Genomic DNA, 20,956 nt, shown 5'->3' with positions numbered 1-20,956 from the left:
TTTTATTTATGGAAAAAATTCTTTTTTTGTGTTTAATTGTTTTACAAGAAACAAAACTCGTTTTACAAGAGAAAACCTAAATCTAACTTGATTTGCAAGTTCATTTTCCTATAAATACAACTCGAAAATCTTTTTTCAAAACACACAAGCAGCGACCATCTCTAGGTCTACTTTTCTTCATCTTCTTGCTTTTATTTTCGTGCGGCGTTTTACTTCCATCCACGTTGCTGAGTTTAAGAGTGGGTAACTTGTATTGTGCTAATACAAGTTATATCGGGCAGTCTTATCCTGGACACATCTTCGCACGTTGGGGTTTAACATTACTTTAGAGTATACCCGCGAACTAATGTGTTAAGGACAGCTTGTTGAACCTGTGATCCTTCCCTCATCAATTTTTTCGTGGTAGAGTTGTTTGATACGGTTCTTTATATTTATTGTTTGATACATCTGATGTTTCTTCTATTGTTGCAAGACTCCAACAATCTTAACACATTATTATTCCTTGTAACAATGGGAAAGAACGACGTTGAAAGACCACAGAAGTTTAATGGAAAGGATTTCAAGAGATGGCAATCCAAGATGTTGTTTTATCTAAGCCATCATGAACTGGATTATGTACCTGTTCCACATGATGAATTAATGAATGCTGAAGCTTTAACTGAGGAGGTGATCGAGTATAACAAGCGGTGTAATTTTCTGGCGAAAAATCATATCATGAATGGTTTGGAAGATACAATGTATGATTTTTACAATGCTAAATTTTTTTTCAGTGCTTATGATTTGTGGACTGCGTTAGAAGCAAAGTGTCAAGCGGAGACTTCAGGGAGCAAGAAATATCTGGTGGCGAAGTTTATGGACTTCAAGATGACTTATGATAAGCCTGTTGTTTATCAATTCCTCGAATTTCAAAAGATTATTAATGAGATTCTTGCTGAAGGTATGGTCATTGATGAGACGTTTCAAGTATCTGCGGTAATTGAGAAGTTACCAACTTATTGGTCTGAGTACAAGAAAAATCTAAGATATGAAACTGGCGAGATCAACATGGTTGAATTAGGGAAGAAGATTCAAGTGGAATAGTTGCTGTGATCCAAAGATAAGAACGTGTCTTCTGCGAAAAATACATGTTTCGACCCATGCCCATGCGCATGTACCAAGCAAGTTTTTAACTTGATAAATAATTTATTTAAGAGTTCTATTTATGGAAAAAATATCTTTTTTGTGTTTAATTGTTTTACAAGAAACAAAACTCATTTTATAAGAGAACGCCTAAACCTAACTTGATTTGCAAGTTAATTTTCCTATAAATACAACTCGAAAATCTTTTTTCAAAACACACAAGCAGCGACCATCTCTAGGTCTACTTTTCTTCATCTTCTTGCTTTTATTTTCGTGCGGCGTTTTACTTCCATCCCCGTTGCTGAGTTTAAGAGTGGGTAACTTGTATTGTGCTAATACATGTTATATCGGGCAGTCTTATCCTGGACACATTTTCGCACGTTGGGGTTTAGCATTACTTTAGAGTATTCCCGCAAACTAATGTGTTAAGGACAACTTGTTGAACCTGTGATTCTTCCCTCATCAATTTGTTCGTGGTAGAGTTGTTTGATACGGTTCTTTATATTTATTGTTTGATACATATGACGTTTCTTCTATTGTTGCAAGACTCCAACAATCTTAACACATTATTATTCCTTGTAACAATGGGAAAGAACGACGTTGAAAGACCACAGAAGTTTAATGGAAACGATTTCAATAGATGGCAATCCAAGATGTTGTTTTATCTAAGCCATCATGAACTGGATTATGTACTTGTTCCACATGATGAATTAATGAATGTTGAAGATTTAACTGAGGAGGTGATCGAGTATAACAAGCGGTGTAATTTTCTGGCGAAAAATCATATCATGAATGGTTTGGAAGATACGACGTATGACTTTTACAATGCTAAATAAAATTTCAGTGCTTATGATTTGTGGACTGCGTTAGAAGCAAAGTATCAAGCGGAGACTGCAGGGAGCAAGAAATTTCTGGTGGCGAAGTTTATTGACTTCAAGATGACGAATGATAATCCTGTTGTTGATCAATTCCTCGAATTTCAACAGATTATTAATGAGATTCTTGCTGAAGGTATGGTCATTGATGAGACGTTTCAAGTATCTGCGGTAATTGAGAAGTTACCAACTTCCTGGTCTGAGTACAAGAAAAAGCTAAGACATGAAACTGGGGAGATCAACATGGTTGAATTAGGGAAGAAGATTCAAGTGGAAGAGTTTCTGTGCTCCAAAGATAAGAACGTGTCTTCTGCGAAAAATACATGTTTCGACCCATGCCCATGCGCGTGTACCAAGCACCAAGTCCGTGTCTACTTGAAATTATTTTTTGCAAGTTTTTAACTTGATAAATAATTTATTTAAGATTTTTATTTATGGAAAAAATTCTTTTTTTGTGTTTAATTGTTTTACAAGAAACAAAACTCGTTTTACAAGAGAAAACCTAAATCTAACTTGATTTGCAAGTTCATTTTCCTATAAATACAACTCGAAAATCTTTTTTCAAAACACACAAGCAGCGACCATCTCTAGGTCTACTTTTCTTCATCTTCTTGCTTTTATTTTCGTGCGGCGTTTTACTTCCATCCACGTTGCTGAGTTTAAGAGTGGGTAACTTGTATTGTGCTAATACAAGTTATATCGGGCAGTCTTATCCTGGACACATCTTCGCACGTTGGGGTTTAACATTACTTTAGAGTATACCCGCGAACTAATGTGTTAAGGACAGCTTGTTGAACCTGTGATCCTTCCCTCATCAATTTGTTCGTGGTAGAGTTGTTTGATACGGTTCTTTATATTTATTGTTTGATACATGTGACGTTTCTTCTATTGTTGCAAGACTCCAACAATCTTAACACATTATTATTCCTTGTAAAAATGGGAAAGAACGACATTGAAAGACCATAGAAGTTTAATGGAAAGGATTTCAAGAGATGGCAATCCAAGATGTTGTTTTATCTAAGCCATCATGAACTGGATTATGTACTTGTTCCACATGATGAATTAATGAATGCTGAAGCTTTAACTGAGGAGGTGATCGAGTATAACAAGCGTTGTAATTTTCTGGCGAAAAATCATATCATGAATGGTTTGGAAGATACGACGTATGACTTTTACAATGCTAAAGAAAATTTCAGTGCTTATGATTTGTGGACTGCGTTAGAAGCAAAGTATCAAGCGGAGGCTGCAGGGAGCAAGAAATTTCTGGTGGCAAAGTTTATGGACTTCAAGATGACGAATGATAAGCCTGTTGTTGATCAATTCCTCGAATTTCAACAGATTATTAATGAGATTATTGCTGAAGGTATAGTCATTGATGAGACGTTTCAAGTATCTGCGGTAATTGAGAAGTTACCAACTTCCTGGTCTGAGTACAAGAAAAATCTAAGACATGAAACTGGCGAGATCAACATGGTTTAATTAGGGAAGAAGATTCAAGTGGAAGAGTTGATGTGCTCCAAAGATAAGAACCTGTCTTCTGCAAAAAATACATGTTTTGACCCATGCCCATGCGCGTGTACCAAGCACCAAGTACGTGTCTACTTGAAATTATTTTTTGCAAGTTTTTAACTTGATAAATAATTTATTTAAGAGTTTTATTTATGGAAAAAATTATTTTTTTTGTGTTTAATTGTTTACAAGAAACAAAACTCGTTTTATAAGAGAAAACCTAAACCTAACTTGATTTGCAAGGTAATTTTCCTATAAATACAACTCGAAAATCTTTTTTCAAAACACACAAGCAGCGACCATCTCTAAGTCAACTTTTCTTCATCTTCTTGCTTTTATTTTCGTGCGGCGTTTTACTTCCATCCCCGTTGCTTAGTTTAAGAGTGGGTAACTTGTATTGTGCTAATACAAGTTATATCGGGTAGTCTTATTCTGGACACATCTTCGCAAGTTGGGGTTTAGCATTACTTTAGAGTATACCCGCGAACTAATGTGTTAAGGAAAGCTTGTTGAACCTGTGATTCTGCTCTTATCAATTTGTTCGTGGTAGAGTTGTTTGATACGGTTCTTTATATTTATTGTTTGATACATCTGATGTTTCTTTTATTGTTGCAAGACTCCAACAGGAACTAGTACAATTGTGTTTTTTAGGCTGCTTAGATTGCCAACCCCTTGCAAGCAAACGGGGCCAAACAGCTTCCCAGAAAAGATCATTTGACCGAGATTTGCTTAAGAGATAGTCCCCCGTTAAAAACCCAACTATTTCATCAAGAGTAAGAGTGGAACATCCTTTGCCAACAGGTATTTCAGGGTGAGAAATGACTTGCTGATTGTTTCGTGCAGGATCTGTAACTAGGCCAGTGAGATCCTGCTTTCCCTTGCCAATACCAAAAACTTCTACAAGCACTGCCAGGCCAATAGTAGCCTTTAAAGTTGATACGTAGTCTTCTAAAGAAAGATTACTAGCTTCGAAATTCTTGGAGACCTGCGAAGAGATAGGTATTTAAAAACATTCTTCATACAAAAAAAGCATCTACACTAGCTGCTGAAAGAGATGCATGTCAGTTATTCACGAAACTATTATAGACTTGAAAAACAAATACCACTGGCGTAATCTGTTACTCTCAGTTCATAAAAAAAAATTGTTTTCGACTACGAGAATCTCTTGATAGATTTAAGGGCGTCATAATGTGTTGTGAAGGAGTAGTTTTCCAGAAGACCCCAGTACTCATCTTATTTCAATATGCATGAGAGGAAAATCAAAAATGTAAAAGGAAAGCAAGAAACTAGACACAGCTACAAATATAATCCTTCTATTGATCCATTACATGATATATTTGAAGCATACTGAGACTTACCTCCACCAGAGTAGCATGACATTTCTCAGGTATGAGAGGAAGCAAACAAGACAAAAATTTATGTTGCCTCCAAGTCTTAAACATCTTTGGTCCTTGTATACACCTCCTGCTTCTCCGGTCCTTATTCCTCGAGCTCGACCATCTGAGGTATGCAGCAGACCTATAAAATTCCCCATAATAGAAAGATAATATGTCTGCCATTGCTTTACTCTTGACAAATCTCTTCACCGTAACAAGATTTTTGCCAAATATATATAAACCAAGGAGAATAGCCTCTTTCTCAAGATCAGTCCACGAGTTGCACAAACAACCTGGAGCTGCACAGTAGATTTTATCTTCGCTCTTCACCGTAGTCTCTATGACTTCCTTATTAGAAGACTTTATGATGTGTTTGGTGTTCTTAGAATTCAATGAACCATTTTTATCGTCTCGCCTATCATTGACATTATTAATCCACATAATTGGGATAGGTAATGCCTCTACAAAAGAATCGGCAACATCAACCATGATGCCCTCTTCAGACAGCCCTTTCACTAGTTGAAAAGGTTCAGTTTCCAGTATAAAAGGAGGAATTTCAACTTGATACTTGTGAACACGCAGATCAAAGTCATTTGAGTATTCACAAACAATGCGCGCAGACTCATGACAATACAATAAATAGGCTGCGCCTGAAGGGAACAGATTGGTTATGTCGAATCCTTGACTCAGAGTTCTAATACTCTTCCTCGTCTCATCAATTACAATCATTGTCCTTAGATCATACAATAAGATGAATAATGGACGAAGTATAAAATGTACGAACATGATATGCTATAAGTAACGAATTGAATATATAAAGTATGGATGTATGAACATAGACGAAACGATTAACTTATATGATTCTCACTCAGATCCCTGTCTCCGAGATTGGGTTTTTCATTATGTGGTGGGGATTACCGAAATAATCGAATGACTTTGAGACTAATATAAGCCTGCGTAGCAGGAGAAACCTCACTTACACTTTCTCTATTTCTCTGTCTCTCTCCTCTTCTCTTCTCAATGTTTTTTCCCCTCCCTTTTCCCCCCCACTTCACTTGAGAGAGAGGGGTATATATAGGGTGGTTACATGGGGTTCACTTCTGAAGCCCATTATAACCTTATCCTCTTGTGTCTTGTGCCACTTACGAAGAGGTCTTCGTGTTCTTGGTCTTCTCCGCGTGTTCCGTTTGAATATTCAGTGCTATCTGCGCTTCCTTCACAGGCTGACTGACACGTATGTTGTTTGAGGGTATTTAATGCGGGTAGTTGAGATGTCTGTCCGCGGTAGACAGTTGTCCTCTGCCCCTGTCTTGTCTGCGTCAGTCTGACTATCCCCAGCCGTAGATCTTAGATCTTTCTGGGGATAGGATAAAGTGAATCTCGGGTTATCCTTCAGTGATTCGCAGTGTTCTAGTGTTTCCATCTTCCTCGATCCCCTACCGTTGGACCTGGTGGGTGGCGACGCTATCTTGATAAGGCGCGTCTCTTGGCTGTCCGCGTGTGATATCATATCTTGATGTTCTCAGCCGCATGTCCTCCACGTGTGTCTTTTTGGACACGTGGCGGAAGATGAAATGTGTACCTACAATTTGCCCCTTTTCATCCTACTGGGCGGTTAGTCGAAGTGGGAAGAAAAAACGTGTTACTCTCTTCATCTTCTCTTTATTATTTTCCTAGATTTTAGGGCACGTTCCCCACTATTTGCAATAACTTCTTCTTGGGTAGTGAGGCGGTTTATTTCTCTTTGTATATATATATGGGAAGGAATATGAAAATTCTCTAGTCATAAATTTCATTCCTTCTCTTTCCTCAGAACTTTTGTTATCTTCTTTTGTTTCCTTGTTATTAATTGTTGTTGCTGCTGCTGTTGTTTTTGTCTTTGTTGCTGCTGCTGTTGTCGTTCCTAGGAGCTTTTCTGCTGTTGTTGTTGTTGTTCCTCGAAGCTTTCTTTACGACCCTGATTTTTTCTTTATAGGTAAGTGGTTCTACTGTGTATGATTATCTTTTGAAAAATATATTCGTTTTCTGTTGCTGCTATATGTGTTTGTGATGAAGAACATATATATAGATGTGTGTATGATTGCCCATGTTCGTCATTATAAACAGTAATGATATCGTCCTTCGTGTATGGTTGCCCCTATTTGTTATTTCCTCTTTTTATTTAGGTTTTGTTCTTATTTTCCATCTGGTTCATGATTATGAAGAACTGGGTGAAATTGGGTTTTTTGATTTTCGTTTTGTATCCGAGGAAATCTGAAACTTGTTTGTGTACTACGCAGACATGGCTGATCATTCGCGGGTTTCTTATCAAACTCCACCGCCTAGTCCGCGTAGGGATCCTGATGTTTCTCCGCCTGGTGGAGGCTCGTCTAAATCTTCCCAAGGTGATGCCCGCGTTTATAGGGCTTCGTCTTCTTCTGGTCAGAGGCGCTTAACTTCTAAGAGGAGTGAGTCTCATAGAGGGAATACGCAGAAGGGGGACCGGCCAAAAGAGACTCCTGGCTCCCGGTATGCTGTTTCTCATCCCTCAGCTAATCCGCGTGATGATCCTAAGAGAACGCGGGATGTCCTACCTCTTCGGTCAGTGGCGCCTCCATCCGCGTCTCACCAACATCCTCTACCTTCCCCTCCAGTGTCTCAACCCAAGGGGAGGTCTTCGAAAGAAGTGATTTAGAAGACTGATGCATCTAAGGTTCAGCCTAAGAGAAAAGCTTCCGATAGAAACTCTTCGAAGGATTCTGCGCCTGATCCCATGGAGGAGGAGGATATTTCTCAGGAGATACGCAGCGTCGTTGTTGGGGAGAAGAAAGTGACCTTCAATCATATTGATCTGGAGGTTTTCAAGGAAAAACATGGTCTTCAACTATTCGATGTTCGTTTTCACGCTGTTGATGATGATATTACTTATGAGATGATATCGACGTATAAGTTTGATGAATTTCATCTGCTGACCACGGTGGGGGCCTTTGAAGCGGGTCTTATGTTGCCTTTGTACAAGTCTGGGGATTCTTTTTATTATAATGTGCTGGCTGGTCGAGAGGGTTCTTCGAAGAACACACACTGTCGCTCTATTTCCCAACTTCATGGGAATTATCTTCCTGCACTGAGGGAGTGTTATCTTCGTAGCAAAGGAGAGACAATGATGACTCTTTATGTTCTCAACCCTGAGGAAAGGGAGTGGTATACGCATGAGAATTTTAACAAGTCTTTTGGTGACTATGTTAACAGTAGGAATCGTAAACCGTGGAGTGTGAGTCTTCGAAATATTGCCGCTCCTCGTGGTGAGATACGCCTTCTGAGTGAAGTAAGTGGTGCTAAGGTGAAGTACGTCCCGGGTACAGAGAATTCTACTAACAAACTGGTGTTTCCTACTCGTGAGCGGATCAAGCGTGATCATGACTGAATGACACGCAACTGTTATTGAGGTTGTTGGTCCCTGGGCTTGGGGGTGGGTTCCAGGTCCGCAAGGATGGCGTCCTACCGCAGATAGCCAGATATGTACGTCTCCTCCTGCTCGTTATGGGAATTTCCGTCCTTGGAATTTGAATTTTGATGGCATGAATTTCCAATATGCCTTCGATGTTGTTGATGGAGATGACGAAGAGAGTTCCGATGTTGATCTCAGGCAAAGAATGTTGTGGTTGTCAAGGTAAGATTTCTATATGCGTTGTCCTTTAGTTGAGGCAGTTTTAATTCTTTTCAAAGTTAGGGATTTTTATTCTTGTGCCTTGTCTTTTTAGGCGACGAAGAAGAGGAGGATAAATCCCAAGCAGTCCACCACCGCAACAATCGAGGAGGCGGAGGTTTATGAAGAACTTAACAGTCCTATGACTGAGCTTGGCGAGGATGAAGATGTGTCTGGCATAGAAGACGTACTGATACATCCCCTCCTGGTCATGATGTTTATGAATTTGTTGACGGGAATACTACCGCCGGTGGCAGCGGTATTGGTGGTGAGATTAATCCCGCAGGGTGTTATGATGCTGGTGCCGAAGCTAATCCTGCGGGTTGCAGTGATGCTGGTGATGATAGCACTGGCCTTGGTGATGAGGGTGCTGGTGGTGAAATTCCTGCTATGTCTCAGGAGTTTTCCTTTGGTCGGATTTATTCTGCGGAGGATGGTTTTGACATAAACGCTGCCCTGGGTCTGGCTTTTGAGTTCAACCTGCTTTCCCCCAACAATGATTGGGATGTGCTTGGTAATTCTAAAAAGGTGGACGGGAAGGGTAAGGGAGTCGTGGATGCTAGTGATGTTCCAGAGGGGAGCGGTGCTAGAGACCTTCCATATTTGGACGCAAGAGTAGCCTCGAACTATTCGGGTGCTAAATTCACGGACATGGGTAAGGCCTCGGTTGGGTCTCCTGGAGATGATTTCCTCAGTCACTGAATCTGGAGGGTGATGATGCCATCTTAGCTTGGTTTAAGAAGAAGAACTTGATGTTCGTACCCAATCCAGCCCTGTGGTGGAGGGTGAGAAGAACTCTGATGCCTATACCCGTAAGATGATGCAATTGTCTCCCGAGGACCAGGTTGCAGTAGCGTGGGATAAGAATCTTCGGGCCTCGGACGCTGCTCTAGTAGTCGATGCTCCCTCGACTATTGCTGATATGATGGCGTTGGCTGATGGGTATCAGTATGGATTTCCCCAACAGCGGATGTTAGAGGTGAGTTCTCTTATCATTTTGCCTGGTATCAGTTTTTAGCAATTTTTAGAGTCAGGGTGTTCTAATCCACTGATTCGCAGATGATGAGGAGTGAGCATTGCAATCACATGTTTTACCAGTTTTTTAAGGCTAAATCCCTTAAGTTGGAGTCTAAGCTTCGTCTTCGGGAAGAGGAGCTTACTGCGGCTGAGACTGTCATCGCTGATAGGGATAGGAAGATATGTGAGTTGAAGAGTCTCCTCAAGGCTAAGAAGAAAATAGGCAAGGAGGAGAAGCTTCGTATGGATCTTGCTATGGTTCGTAGTGAATTGGAGAAGGCCAAGAAGAATTCTTCGGCTGTTACAGGTTTGATTATCTGTTCTCTTCCTTGCTGTTGTCCTTTACCGTAATTAGTGTTCTGTCTGAGTCTCCCTCCCCCACCCTATCTTCAGTGGGTGGAGTTCCTGAGTTAGTATGGCTTCGGAAAGAGCGGCAGCGTCAGAAATCTCGCATCGCAAAGTTGGTAGAGAAGATAAAGAGCGAGGCTGATAAGTGGAATGCTCGTACCGATGAACATAATGCTCTGGCAGAGAAGTGGCGGGCCAAGCGAGTCCAAATGATTGATTTGCAGAACCAATATAACAATGATCGTCGTTTGTTTGATGGAACGTTGTTGTGGACGCGTGATAATCTTCGTGAATCCCGAGAACAGGTCTCATCATTGGAAGCTAAAATCAATCTCTTGGAAGAAGAATTGTGTCAAGCTCGTTCTTCTCAGACCTCTGATGTTAAAGATTACCTTCAGCGTCTTGCTAGGGAGAGAGATGACGCTAGGGCTGAGGCTGGTGCTGTCAGCAAAGCTTTAGCTGCGTCTAGGGATGATGTGGTACGCCAAGCTGAGGCTGAGAGGATTCTTGAAGTAAATATGTACTGGATCAACAAGGGTCTGGAGGGTTTAAACAATGAGGTCAATCATCTTCGTCACTTGGATTCAATGAAACAGGTAGAATTAGATGTGAGTCAGTACGCCCTTTCAACCCTTCAAGCGGATTATAAGAAGTTGTCAGATGAGTATGATTTTCTTGGTGATGCCCGTGATGCTGCTGTTTAACGAATATGAAATAGCTTCGGCGAGAGTCGAAGGTATATGCTTATATTATCGAGTGTGATTCTGCAATTTCCTGGACCTAACCATCTGCATTTTTCTTTTCCTTGCAGAGCTCCAGGGACAGCTTTGTACTGCAAATAAAGAGCTTGCGGAGGCTCAATCTCAATTAGTGCATCAGGAAAGTCAGATTGATTATCATAAAGGTTTATCTACAGCAAGGGACGAGGCTGCCCAAGCCGTTTCGAAGGAAGTGAGTCGCCTTTCCTCGTTGTTGTCAAAGGCTGAGATGATGAATACTGTTATTGCGTAAAAGGCTCGGTGTCAACTAGTGGAAGAGACCAACAGAATTATGGATAGCATTGAGTATGATCTGAAGACCGAGCATGGCCGTATCAGGAGCTATCCGCGCCGTGAGAAACCCCCTCCCCCTACATCTGGTTCTTCAGGCCCTTCCTCGGGTGGGAGCGTACCTTCAACGCAGAAGGGGAAGATTGCTAAACCTGCTGGTGGGGTTGAATCATCCGAGTAGATTTTTGTAGAGAGTTGATCTTTTTTGATTATGAGGCTTCGTGAGATTCCTTTTGTATTTTATTGTTTCCGCGTACCATTGCCAAGCCTGTAATCAACTTTTAATGAATTTATAATTGTTATGGTTAATTTGGAGTATAACCGACTGTAACCAGGGATAGTGAAATGTTTGGGTGCAAACCAAAGATGTGTGTCTCTTCGGGAACGTCTTGAGACCTGTCACCCCGTTGGATAATCCTGGGCAGAGGATTCCCAGACGGTGGGGGTCGGGGCAGCGTTCTAGGATATAAGTTGTTTGGAATGTACGTTCATTCCGTCGACCCGCTGCCATAAGTGTAAGTGAAGTGTTTGAGTGCGAACCCGAAGATATGTGTATCTTCGTGAACGTCTTGAGACCTGTCACCCCGTTGGATAATCCTGGGCCAGAGGATTCCCAGACGGTGAGGGTCGGGGCAGCGTTCTAGGATATGAGTTGTTTGGAATGTATGTTCATTCCGTCAACCCGCTGCCATAAGATTGGTTGGGTATCTCTTTCTGCTGGATGCCTTCCCCATGGTCCTACACATATAGACGCTGATAGGGGAGTCCCGAGAGATTGTAGGTGACTACTTTCCCCAAGTAAAATAGAACAATTAACATCAGTGTTTACGTGGTTCGACAATAGAGTGTCTACGTCCACGGGTGAAAGAGGGTTAAAGTGTCTATTTAGTTTGTTGAGTTACATTTAGAAGAATTCTACTGATGGAACCTCTGAGGTAGTAAATAGTAAAAAACTGGAGGATGAAGTATTGACGCGAATGATGTATTTACAGGTGTAGGGTTCTCGTGAGGTGTTATATTTACACGCAGTCGTCTTGTTATATGTTGCTCCATGTATTGCCTATTTTTTTTTCCAAAAGTTTGCTTGATTGATAGGTTGAGGTTTGTTATTCATCTCTCAGAGATACAAACATGTCGATCGCAAGCGTCGTTTTCTTCTTCTGGTGCTCTTCACGTAGATGCAGGTCTGCGTTGCCCTCTACGGGTAATATGGCTTGAGATATTTTGCATTCCATGGGTGTTTGAGGATCTCCCCTTTTAGGTTGCGTAGATAATAAGACCCATTTCCTACAACATCATGTATGACGAAGGGTCCCCCCCATGTTGGTGCTAATTTTACCCACTTCTTTTATCGTTAGTATTGGGGAATGGTCCTCAGCACATACTTCCCTTCTACGAAATTTCTAAGCTTAACCCACTTATTATACTCCCTTGCTAGTTTCCTTTGATAGTTTTCCATTTTTTGTAGTGCTGCCTCCCTCCTCTCTTCTAGATCATCCAACTTTTCCAACATCATGTCCGCTGTGAGGTTCTTTTCCCATGCTTCAGTCTTCGTAGTTGGCATGATTATTTATGTTGGGATAATAGCTTCGGCTCCATAGGTGAGTAAGAATAGGGATTCTCCCGTGGCTGATCTTCGAGTTGTCCTATAAGCCCACAAAACGTTGTGTAGTTGCTCACACCAACGCTTCTTGTATTCTTCCAACTGCTTTTTGAGGATGAGTGCGAGGGTTTTGTTTGTGGCTTCTGCCTGACCATTGCTTTGAGGGTAAATTGGTGTTGACTTGTTCTTTCGAATTTTGAAAGTATCGAAGAGTAAGTCGATGTTTTTTCCCTGGAATTGCTTGCCATTGTCAGATACAATCTCAGCTGGTATGCCAAACCTGCAAATGATGTTTTGAAAAATGAATGTGAAGACATATGCGTCTCGAATGCTTGCCAGGGCTTTAGCCTCTACCCATTTGCTGAAATAGTCTGTGGCCACTATCAAGAATCTTCTCTTCCCTGATCCTTCGATTAGGGGACCCACGATGTCTATGTCCCATTTTGAGAATGGCCAAGGGCTGTCTACTGGGTTTAACATTGTTGCTGGTGCGTGGATTTTTTTGGCGAAACGCTGGCATTCATCGCATCTTCGTGAAATTCTTGCAGCGTCTCGTATCATTGTTGGCCAGTAATATCCTTGAGTTTTCGCCTTATCTTCTAGGGATATCATTCCGCTGTGATTGCCTGCGTCGCCGCGGTGTATGTCTTTCAAAATCAAATGTCATTCGGATCTGGATAGGCAACGTAATAATGGTCCGAGAAAAGATTTTTTGTAAAAAATTTCTTTTCTCAGATCATATCTTCCTGCCTTTGACTGTATTTTCTGTCTTGCTTTAGGCTGAGGGTAGAATTCTTTCTTTTAGGAAAAGATGAATCTCAGATCTCCAATCTTCTTCTTTGCTGAAGTCTTCATCTTGATCTGCCTTAGCCATGATATCGTCTTCTTGGAAATCATCCGCGATGAATTCTCCCACGTCATCATCTGCCATATATTCTTTTGCGTGGTTCCTCTGCTGTGCAGCGCAGAGTTCCTGAATATCAATTGAAGGCTCGTAAATCCTGGTTACTTTGATTGCTTTGACATCCTCGTTTCTGAGCATCGATGATATGTAAGCCAAGGCATCCGCGTTCCTGAGTTCCTTCCTTTCCAGGTGTCGGAATTTGATGTTTGGGATTTGTGATGCCAGTGTTTGCACCAATTCCATGTATGCTGACAATGTTCTGTCATAAACATTATATTGCAACCCTTTTTGTCGGATGACTAGCTGTGAATCGCTTGTCAGACGCACGTCAGTTATGCCCATTTCTATTATCAACTGAAGGGCATGCACCACTGCTTCATATTCAACTATGTTGTTGGTATGCCCCTTGAATTCTAACCTGAAAGCATGTATGATCCTGTCTCTTGTTGGGGTGGTGATTACGATGCCTATCCCCGCCCCTTCTTTATTTTTCGACCCATCTACGAAGACTTCCCATTGCCTAGGATTTTTTGGTTCCAAGATGTCTATAGGGTCTTTACCTTCTTCCATCTCTGGTAGTCCTGCTGCCTTTCGTCCTTCGATGATGACTTCTTCGCAGTTATCCAATGGTAAGTCTGCTAGGAAATCTGCTAATACTTGTGACTTCTGAGAGTGTTGTAGTTCATGGATGATATTGAACTGATCTAGGTGAGTATTCCATTTTGCAATTATGCCTACTTTTCCTGCGTTTTTAAGGACTGCTTCTAGCGGAGCTTTGCATGGGACGCGGACGCAGTGAGTCAAAAAGTAAGTTCTGAGTTTCAGGGTTGCCCATACTAACGCCAAGATGAGCTGCTCGATCTTAGTTTCTTTCTGCTTCATTCAGAGTCTTGCTGATGTAATAGATGGGCTGCTCTATCTTCGTGTTGGTTTTAACCAATACTGCACTGACTGCATCTTCTGTTGCTGCTATGTATAGTGCCAACACTTCATCAGGGTCTGGTTTTTGTAGTATAGGGATCTCAGCCAGGTATTCTTTGATATTTCGAAAAGCTTCCTCGCACTCTGCCGTCCATTCGAATTTGCTTCCTTTTTTGAGAATGTTAAAAAAGTGCTTACATCTGTCTGAGGACCTGGATATGAACCTCCCCAGCGCATCCAGCGAACCATTGAGTTTCTGAACCTCTTTTAAACTCTTTGGGGATGGCATTCTTACGATGGCTTCAATTTTAGCGGGATCGACTTCAATGCCCCTCTTCGTCACCAAATATCCGAGGAACTTTCCGGAAGTGACACCAAAAGTGCACTTCTCTGGGTTTACCTTCATGTTGTGCACTGTCATTGCTTGGAAAATATCTTTTAGGTCTTGGTGATGATGTTTTCGCAGCTTGCTTTTAACGAGCATATCATCCACATATACTTCCAGCGTACTTCCAATCCATGGTTTGAAAATTGCATCCACCATTCTTTGGTAGGTTTCCCCTGCGTTTCGCAATCCAAAGGGCATTCTTACGTAGCAATAGAGGTCGTGTGGTGTATATAATGTTGTATGTTGTTGATATTCTTCTGCTAGGAATAATTGATTGTATCCAGAGTATTCATCCATGAATGACATTTCTTCGTATCCTTCAACTGCCTCAACAAGTTGGTCAATGCTTGGAAGTGGATAGTTATCTTTAGGTCAAGCCTTATTGAGGTTGGTGAAGTCGATGCATATCCTTACTCCGCCATTTTTCTTCGGTACGATGACCATGTTAGAGATCCATGTTGGGTACTTAACATCTTTGATGAATCCCGCGTCCAGTAGTTTGCGGAGTTCCACTTCAACTGCTCGATGGTATTCTGGAGCTACTTTGCGCACCTTCTGCCTAAAAGGGGGGGTACCTGGTTTTATTCGAAGTTCGTGATGAACTAACTTTGGGTTAATTCCCGGCATGTCCCCTAATTTCCAAGCAAAGATGTTCGCGTATCCCTTTAGAAGTTTGATTAGCGCGGCTTCTCTTTCTTCATCCATCAAGGTGCCTATTCTGATAATCTTCGGATTTCCCTCAGTACCTATGTTGATTTCTTTAGCTGCTTCGACAGGCGTAAACGTGGGTTTTGGTTCCCCCAAGAGAGGAACATTCTTTGATTGCTATTTGGTGTGCTCTCCGTTTTTTTTGTCTCGGAGGTGCTGGCTTCTGCGCTGCCAGTGATGCTCACGTTCAGAAGGTTTTTTCCAGAGATTTCTTCCAGATATGTATCTATGGTTATTTCCTTATTTTTGGCTCTTCGGGACTAGTGGTTTTCTTCCCGCTCGTTATTGATCTGATTCTGTGAGGTCTGACATTCCTGCGCAGTTACTTGGTCTCCTTTAATTTCCATGACTCCCTGGGGTGTTGGGAATCTGAGATATTGATGGTAAGTTGCCGCTACTCCTTTGAGCTTGTGAACCCATCTTCTTCCGATGATGGCGTTGTAAGGTGAAGGTGCATCTACGACGCTGAATCGAGTGTCCACTTTCATGGGCCCTGCGTCTACTTGTAAGACAATGTCCCCTAGGGGCTTTGTAGCTGCGTCGTTGAATCCGTAGATGGTGTAGTAAGATGACAGTAGTTGCTCGTCGTTGAGTTCCATACGTTTGAACGTGTCATAGAAAAGGACGTTGAATGAGCTTCCTCCATCGATGAGAATTTTCTTTACATTGCACCCTGCTATTGGGAGTGTGAGGACTAGATGATCATTATGGTCTTCCATATCTTCTTCCGCATCGTCTGCGTCGAAGGTCATGGGAGCGTCCATCCATTGTTCGTGCCCGTTTACCTATTTCCCATCGATCTTATAAAGCTCACAATAATCTTCGAATTGTTTTCTTAATCTCTTCCTAATCTGGGCGGTTAGGGATGGTCCTTGAATCTATGAACATGAAATTGTGTTGAGGGTGCGGTTTCCTTCTGGTAATTGAACCTGCTTGCCTCTCTTGGTTCTATCTTCGTTATCAATCTTCCGTATATATTGCTTTAGGTCTCCTGCGTCGATTAGTTTTTGAATCATTATCTTGAGATTTTTGCACTTTTCTGTTTGATGACCGTTGAAACAGTGGTATTCACAGTATTCCTTGGATTTTTCTGATCTAGGAGGATGCTTTCCCTTGGACCATGGCCAATCGAAGTTCTCCCTCCCTTTGATCTCTCTCAGGATGCGCGAATAACTGGTATTCATCTTGGTATAGACTTGATCTTCAAATTTTCGATCATCTCTTCGTCTATCATCCCTTCGTTCTTTCCTTTCTGCGTTGGGATGCTCTTCTGTGATTCCTCTTTTGGACCCGCTGGCTTGATCCACGGAATTTGTGCGTGTGGGACGTTGAGTATGAGCTCTGGGATTTTCACGCTGAATTTCTTCTAACCTTGCATGCTTTTCTATGATTATCCGGAGATCTCCTTCGGTGGTAGGGATGGTCCCGTGGATCTCCACAAACAAAGGACTCATCCTTTCCATCCCCCATTTGTAGCAGTTGATACTAACCACAAGATCTACGTTGACAATGGCTTGGCAAATCTTGTGCCATCTATCAGTATATTCTTTGATGGTCTCTTTGTAATTCATCTTCAGTGAGAATAACTTGTCCATGCCGGTATTGACAACCTTGTTGTACATGTATGTTGCTATAAATTTTTCTGTGAGTTGGTCGTAGGAATCGATGGAGTTTGATGGCAGGTTATCGAACCATGATAACGCGTACCCTTTTAGACTTGATGGGAAGTATCTGCACAGTATGGAGTCTTCATTATCCCAACGGGCCATCATTCGATTATAATATCGAAGATGAGCCGCAGGATCAGCTGACCCGTCATAGCAATCAAAAGCAGGAACCGAACATTTCTGCGGTATGGAAGCCCTGGCCAAGTGTGGCGTCAGCGGGGTAGTGTTTGCTTCCTTCATTACTTGCTCTAGTCTTCCGCCTCCCTTCCTAGTTTTTAGCTCCTTGATTTCTGCCAGCATTTCAGCACGCAGATTTTCCATTGCGATCTGGTTCTCCTCACGAATGGTAGATTTTTCTCTTAGGAGGGTGGTACCTTCGTAGTAGTCCGAGTTCTTGGGATTGTACTCAGGGTCTGATCTTTGGATGATCCTTGCTCCTCTTCGGTTCAATGGAATCGGGATGTTTGCGATCACCATTCTTCTATCTTGATTGGGTGCTACAGCCTTGGAGTTAGCTTCGTCGCGTTGGTTTTCTACCTCTGCGCTGTGAATGATTCTTTCCTTGAGTGTTTGGTTCTCTTGTGCTAATATCGCCACAACATCTGCGTATGCCTTCTGGTTCTTCCTTAATTATGCTAGTTCAGCCATCATCTGAGCGGAATGATTTGACCCTTGATTTGGTGTTCCTGCCCGCAATCGCTCATCGGCGGCTATGGTCTGTTCCTCATCCACGATCTGTATTACTGGATCTGGTGGATCTAACCGTGCACCCCGGGACCCCGACGGTTGTTGTGAGGGTTGACCTGCTATTAGAATTGGTTGCTTGGTCGGGAAAGGTATGTTATGTTCGTTGGTTAAGGGCATCCCATAGAGGGGTTGTTGTATTCCTGACTCTGCTACGACTTCCCGATGTTCCTGTAGTTGAGCATTGGTTATTCTGGGAGCTCCAACCTTGGATCCGCTAGCTCTTGAAGCTCATGCTTTGGCTGCCGCGACATTTACTGCGTTTGCTGCGATGATGTTGGCATTGATGGGGTCCGTGCTTTCCGCATTATCCTGCGCCCTATCTGCTGCCTTCAGCTTTTCACCTCTCTGCTTACTCCTAGTTACCATTGGGGTCGTCCTTGGCATCTCTTTTGACGAAGCTTTTGCCTTCCCGATATCTTTGCTTTTCTCCATCTTTTAATATTTCCCTGAAAAAGAAAGAAAAAATCACGAAGACAATGGGTCCCACGTGATATCTATTAGCGTTTTGAGTTCTCAAAGGTGTAAAATCTTGAAGATACGAAAGGCATCCATCTATGTAGACGACCGCAGATCCGTTCGAAGTTTCGATTTTCAAGGACGTGAAAACTTAGAAAATGCATGAAAAATCAGATCTACTTAGATGAGCGCGGATCTACTTATGATTTTAGTTTTTAAAGGTATGAAAACTTAGAAAATGCATGAAGAATCAGATTCACTTAGATAAACGCGGATCTGCTCATAATTTTGGTTTTTGAAATCATGAACGGAAAAAACCATAGTGTTCCATACATCGTTACTTTCAGAAAATGAAGCCTGAAAAAAGTCACAGGAGAAGATAAATCTTTTATCGGGATGAATATCCCTGTTTCTAGCACCAGATTGTGAACACGCAGATCAAACTCATCTGAGTATTCACAAACAATGTGCGCAGACTCATGACAATACAATAAATAGGATGCGCCTGGAGGGAACAAATTGGTTATGTCGAACCCTTGACTCGGAGTTCTAATACTCTTCCTCGTCTCATCAATTACAATCATTGTCCTTAGCTCATACAATAAGATAAATAATGGACGAAGTATAAAATGTACGAACATGATATTCTATAAGAAACGAATTGAATATATAAAGTATGAATGTATGAACATAGACGAAACGATTAACTTATATGATTCTCACTCAGATCCCTGTCTCCGAGATTGGGTTTTTCATTATGTGGTGGGGATTACCGAAATAGTCGAATGACTTTGAGACTAATATAAGTCTGCGTAGCAGGAGAAACCTCACTTATACTTTCTCTATTTCTCTGTCTCTCTCCTCTTCTCTTCTCAATGTTTTTCCCCCTCTTCACTTGGGAGAGAGGGGTATATATAGGGTGGTTACATGGGGTTCACTTCTGAAGCCCGTTATAACCTTATCCTCTTGTGTCTTGTGCCGCTTACGCAGAGGTCTTCGTGTTCTTGGTCTTCTCTGCGTGTTCCGTTTGAATATTCAGTGCTATCTGCGCTTCCTCCACAGGCTGACTGACACGTATGCTGTTTGAGGGTATTTAATGCGGGTAGTTGAGATATCTGTCCGCGGTAGACAGTTGTCCTCTGCCCCTGTCTTTTCTGCGTCAGTCTGACTATCCCCAGCCGTAGATCTTAGATCTTTCTGGGGATAGGATAAAGTGAATCTCGGGTTATCCTTCAGTGCTTCGCAGTGTTCTAGTGTTTCCGTCTTCCTCAATCCCCTACCGTTGGATCTGGTGGGTGGCGACCCTATCTTGATAAGGCGCGTCTCTTGGCTGTCCACGTGTGATATCATATCTTGATGTTCTCAGCCGCATGTCCTCCACGTATGTCTTTGTGGACACGTGGCGGAAGATGAAATGTGTATCTACAATACTCATGTCCAATTCGAGGAGGTTTCTGTTGTTTTCCACAAATATCATCATCCCTATCAGGTTCACATGAAACTGGCGACTGTGAACTATTAGATGTTTCTTCACTTATGGAATCTCCATGAGAATCCTCTTTTTCTAAATCCATCTGAAATACAGCTGATTTGCAAAAATTGAACCAAAATTAATACTTGAATTACATTTGGAACAAATCAAATTACTATCAAGAAATTAACAAGAACGCATATAAGTTTGATTTCAGACGTAATAAAATCATACATATTCTTTCCAAAAGCTGAAATGTTTACAAAGGGAAAAAACTAGATACATGATAAGGTAAAGGGGAAAGACCTAGATAAAATTCAATAACACTTTACTGACAGAATCAAGTACACCAAGATATGAGCAAACAGGATGCAAAACCTGGTTATGATGATCAAATGTATGAACCAAACACCGACAAATCCTATTATCTACATAAGAAATAAAATCAGTGGAATGGCAAATCTGAACACCATATGAGCATTACCTTTACAGAAACCGATTCAACTACCACCGTCATTAACAAGATCACAAATAAATCGAGCTTCAATAATCACAACCACAATCCCTTTCTAAACCAAATTTATTTTTACCCAAAGCTTCAAAACTCACACACCCGTACAACGAAAGCAAACAAAATCGAAAGAACCACGAACAAGTAAACTAACTATAGATGTCAAATAAAATCACGATATAGCAAACAGATACTTGCACACTAAACTAAACAAAAACCTCACGATTCATAACATTATAATGAGAATTCCAATATGATCTCATCAAATTAAACTAAACTGCACAATAAAAGCTCTCAAAACATTCCCAAAAACTACATTAGATCGTGATACAAACAGCAAAAAACATGCAGTCTATAACAACCTGTAAGATTATATACAACTTATAGATGAACTTAAAACTTCAAAACCCACGTTCAGATACAAGTGGGTTTGTTGTTTAGATTGACCTTATTAATTAACAAGAACAACAACAACGTATGAACAAAGAACAAAACGTGTACAGTAAGAGAATGAGGAGAAAAGTATACCTGAGAATTCACGTTTTCCTGAGAGAATGAAGAGCTGTGGAATTCGAGGGGGGTGGGGGGGGGGGGGGGGGGGG

At 41.6% G+C, this 20,956-nt stretch overlaps 1 protein-coding gene across 1 annotated transcript in view; it reads right to left on the bottom strand.

The window, feature by feature from the left end:
- LOC113352586 overlaps nt 1-20,956 on the bottom strand; it is a 69,523-nt gene that overhangs the window by 26,855 nt on the left and 21,712 nt on the right. Inside the window, exons 5-6 of the mRNA XM_026596394.1 lie at nt 4,862-5,446; nt 4,140-4,488 (exon numbers count right to left, since the gene is read on the bottom strand). Coding sequence (XP_026452179.1) covers nt 4,140-4,488; nt 4,862-5,446 — 934 coding nt within the window. The remainder of the gene's footprint in view (nt 1-4,139; nt 4,489-4,861; nt 5,447-20,956) is intronic.

Source organism: Papaver somniferum, chromosome 2, assembly GCF_003573695.1.
Source record: "Papaver somniferum cultivar HN1 chromosome 2, ASM357369v1, whole genome shotgun sequence".
In the NCBI taxonomy this organism is placed as follows: domain Eukaryota; kingdom Viridiplantae; phylum Streptophyta; class Magnoliopsida; order Ranunculales; family Papaveraceae; genus Papaver; species Papaver somniferum.
This window is presented reverse-complemented; position numbering and strand designations above follow the sequence as displayed.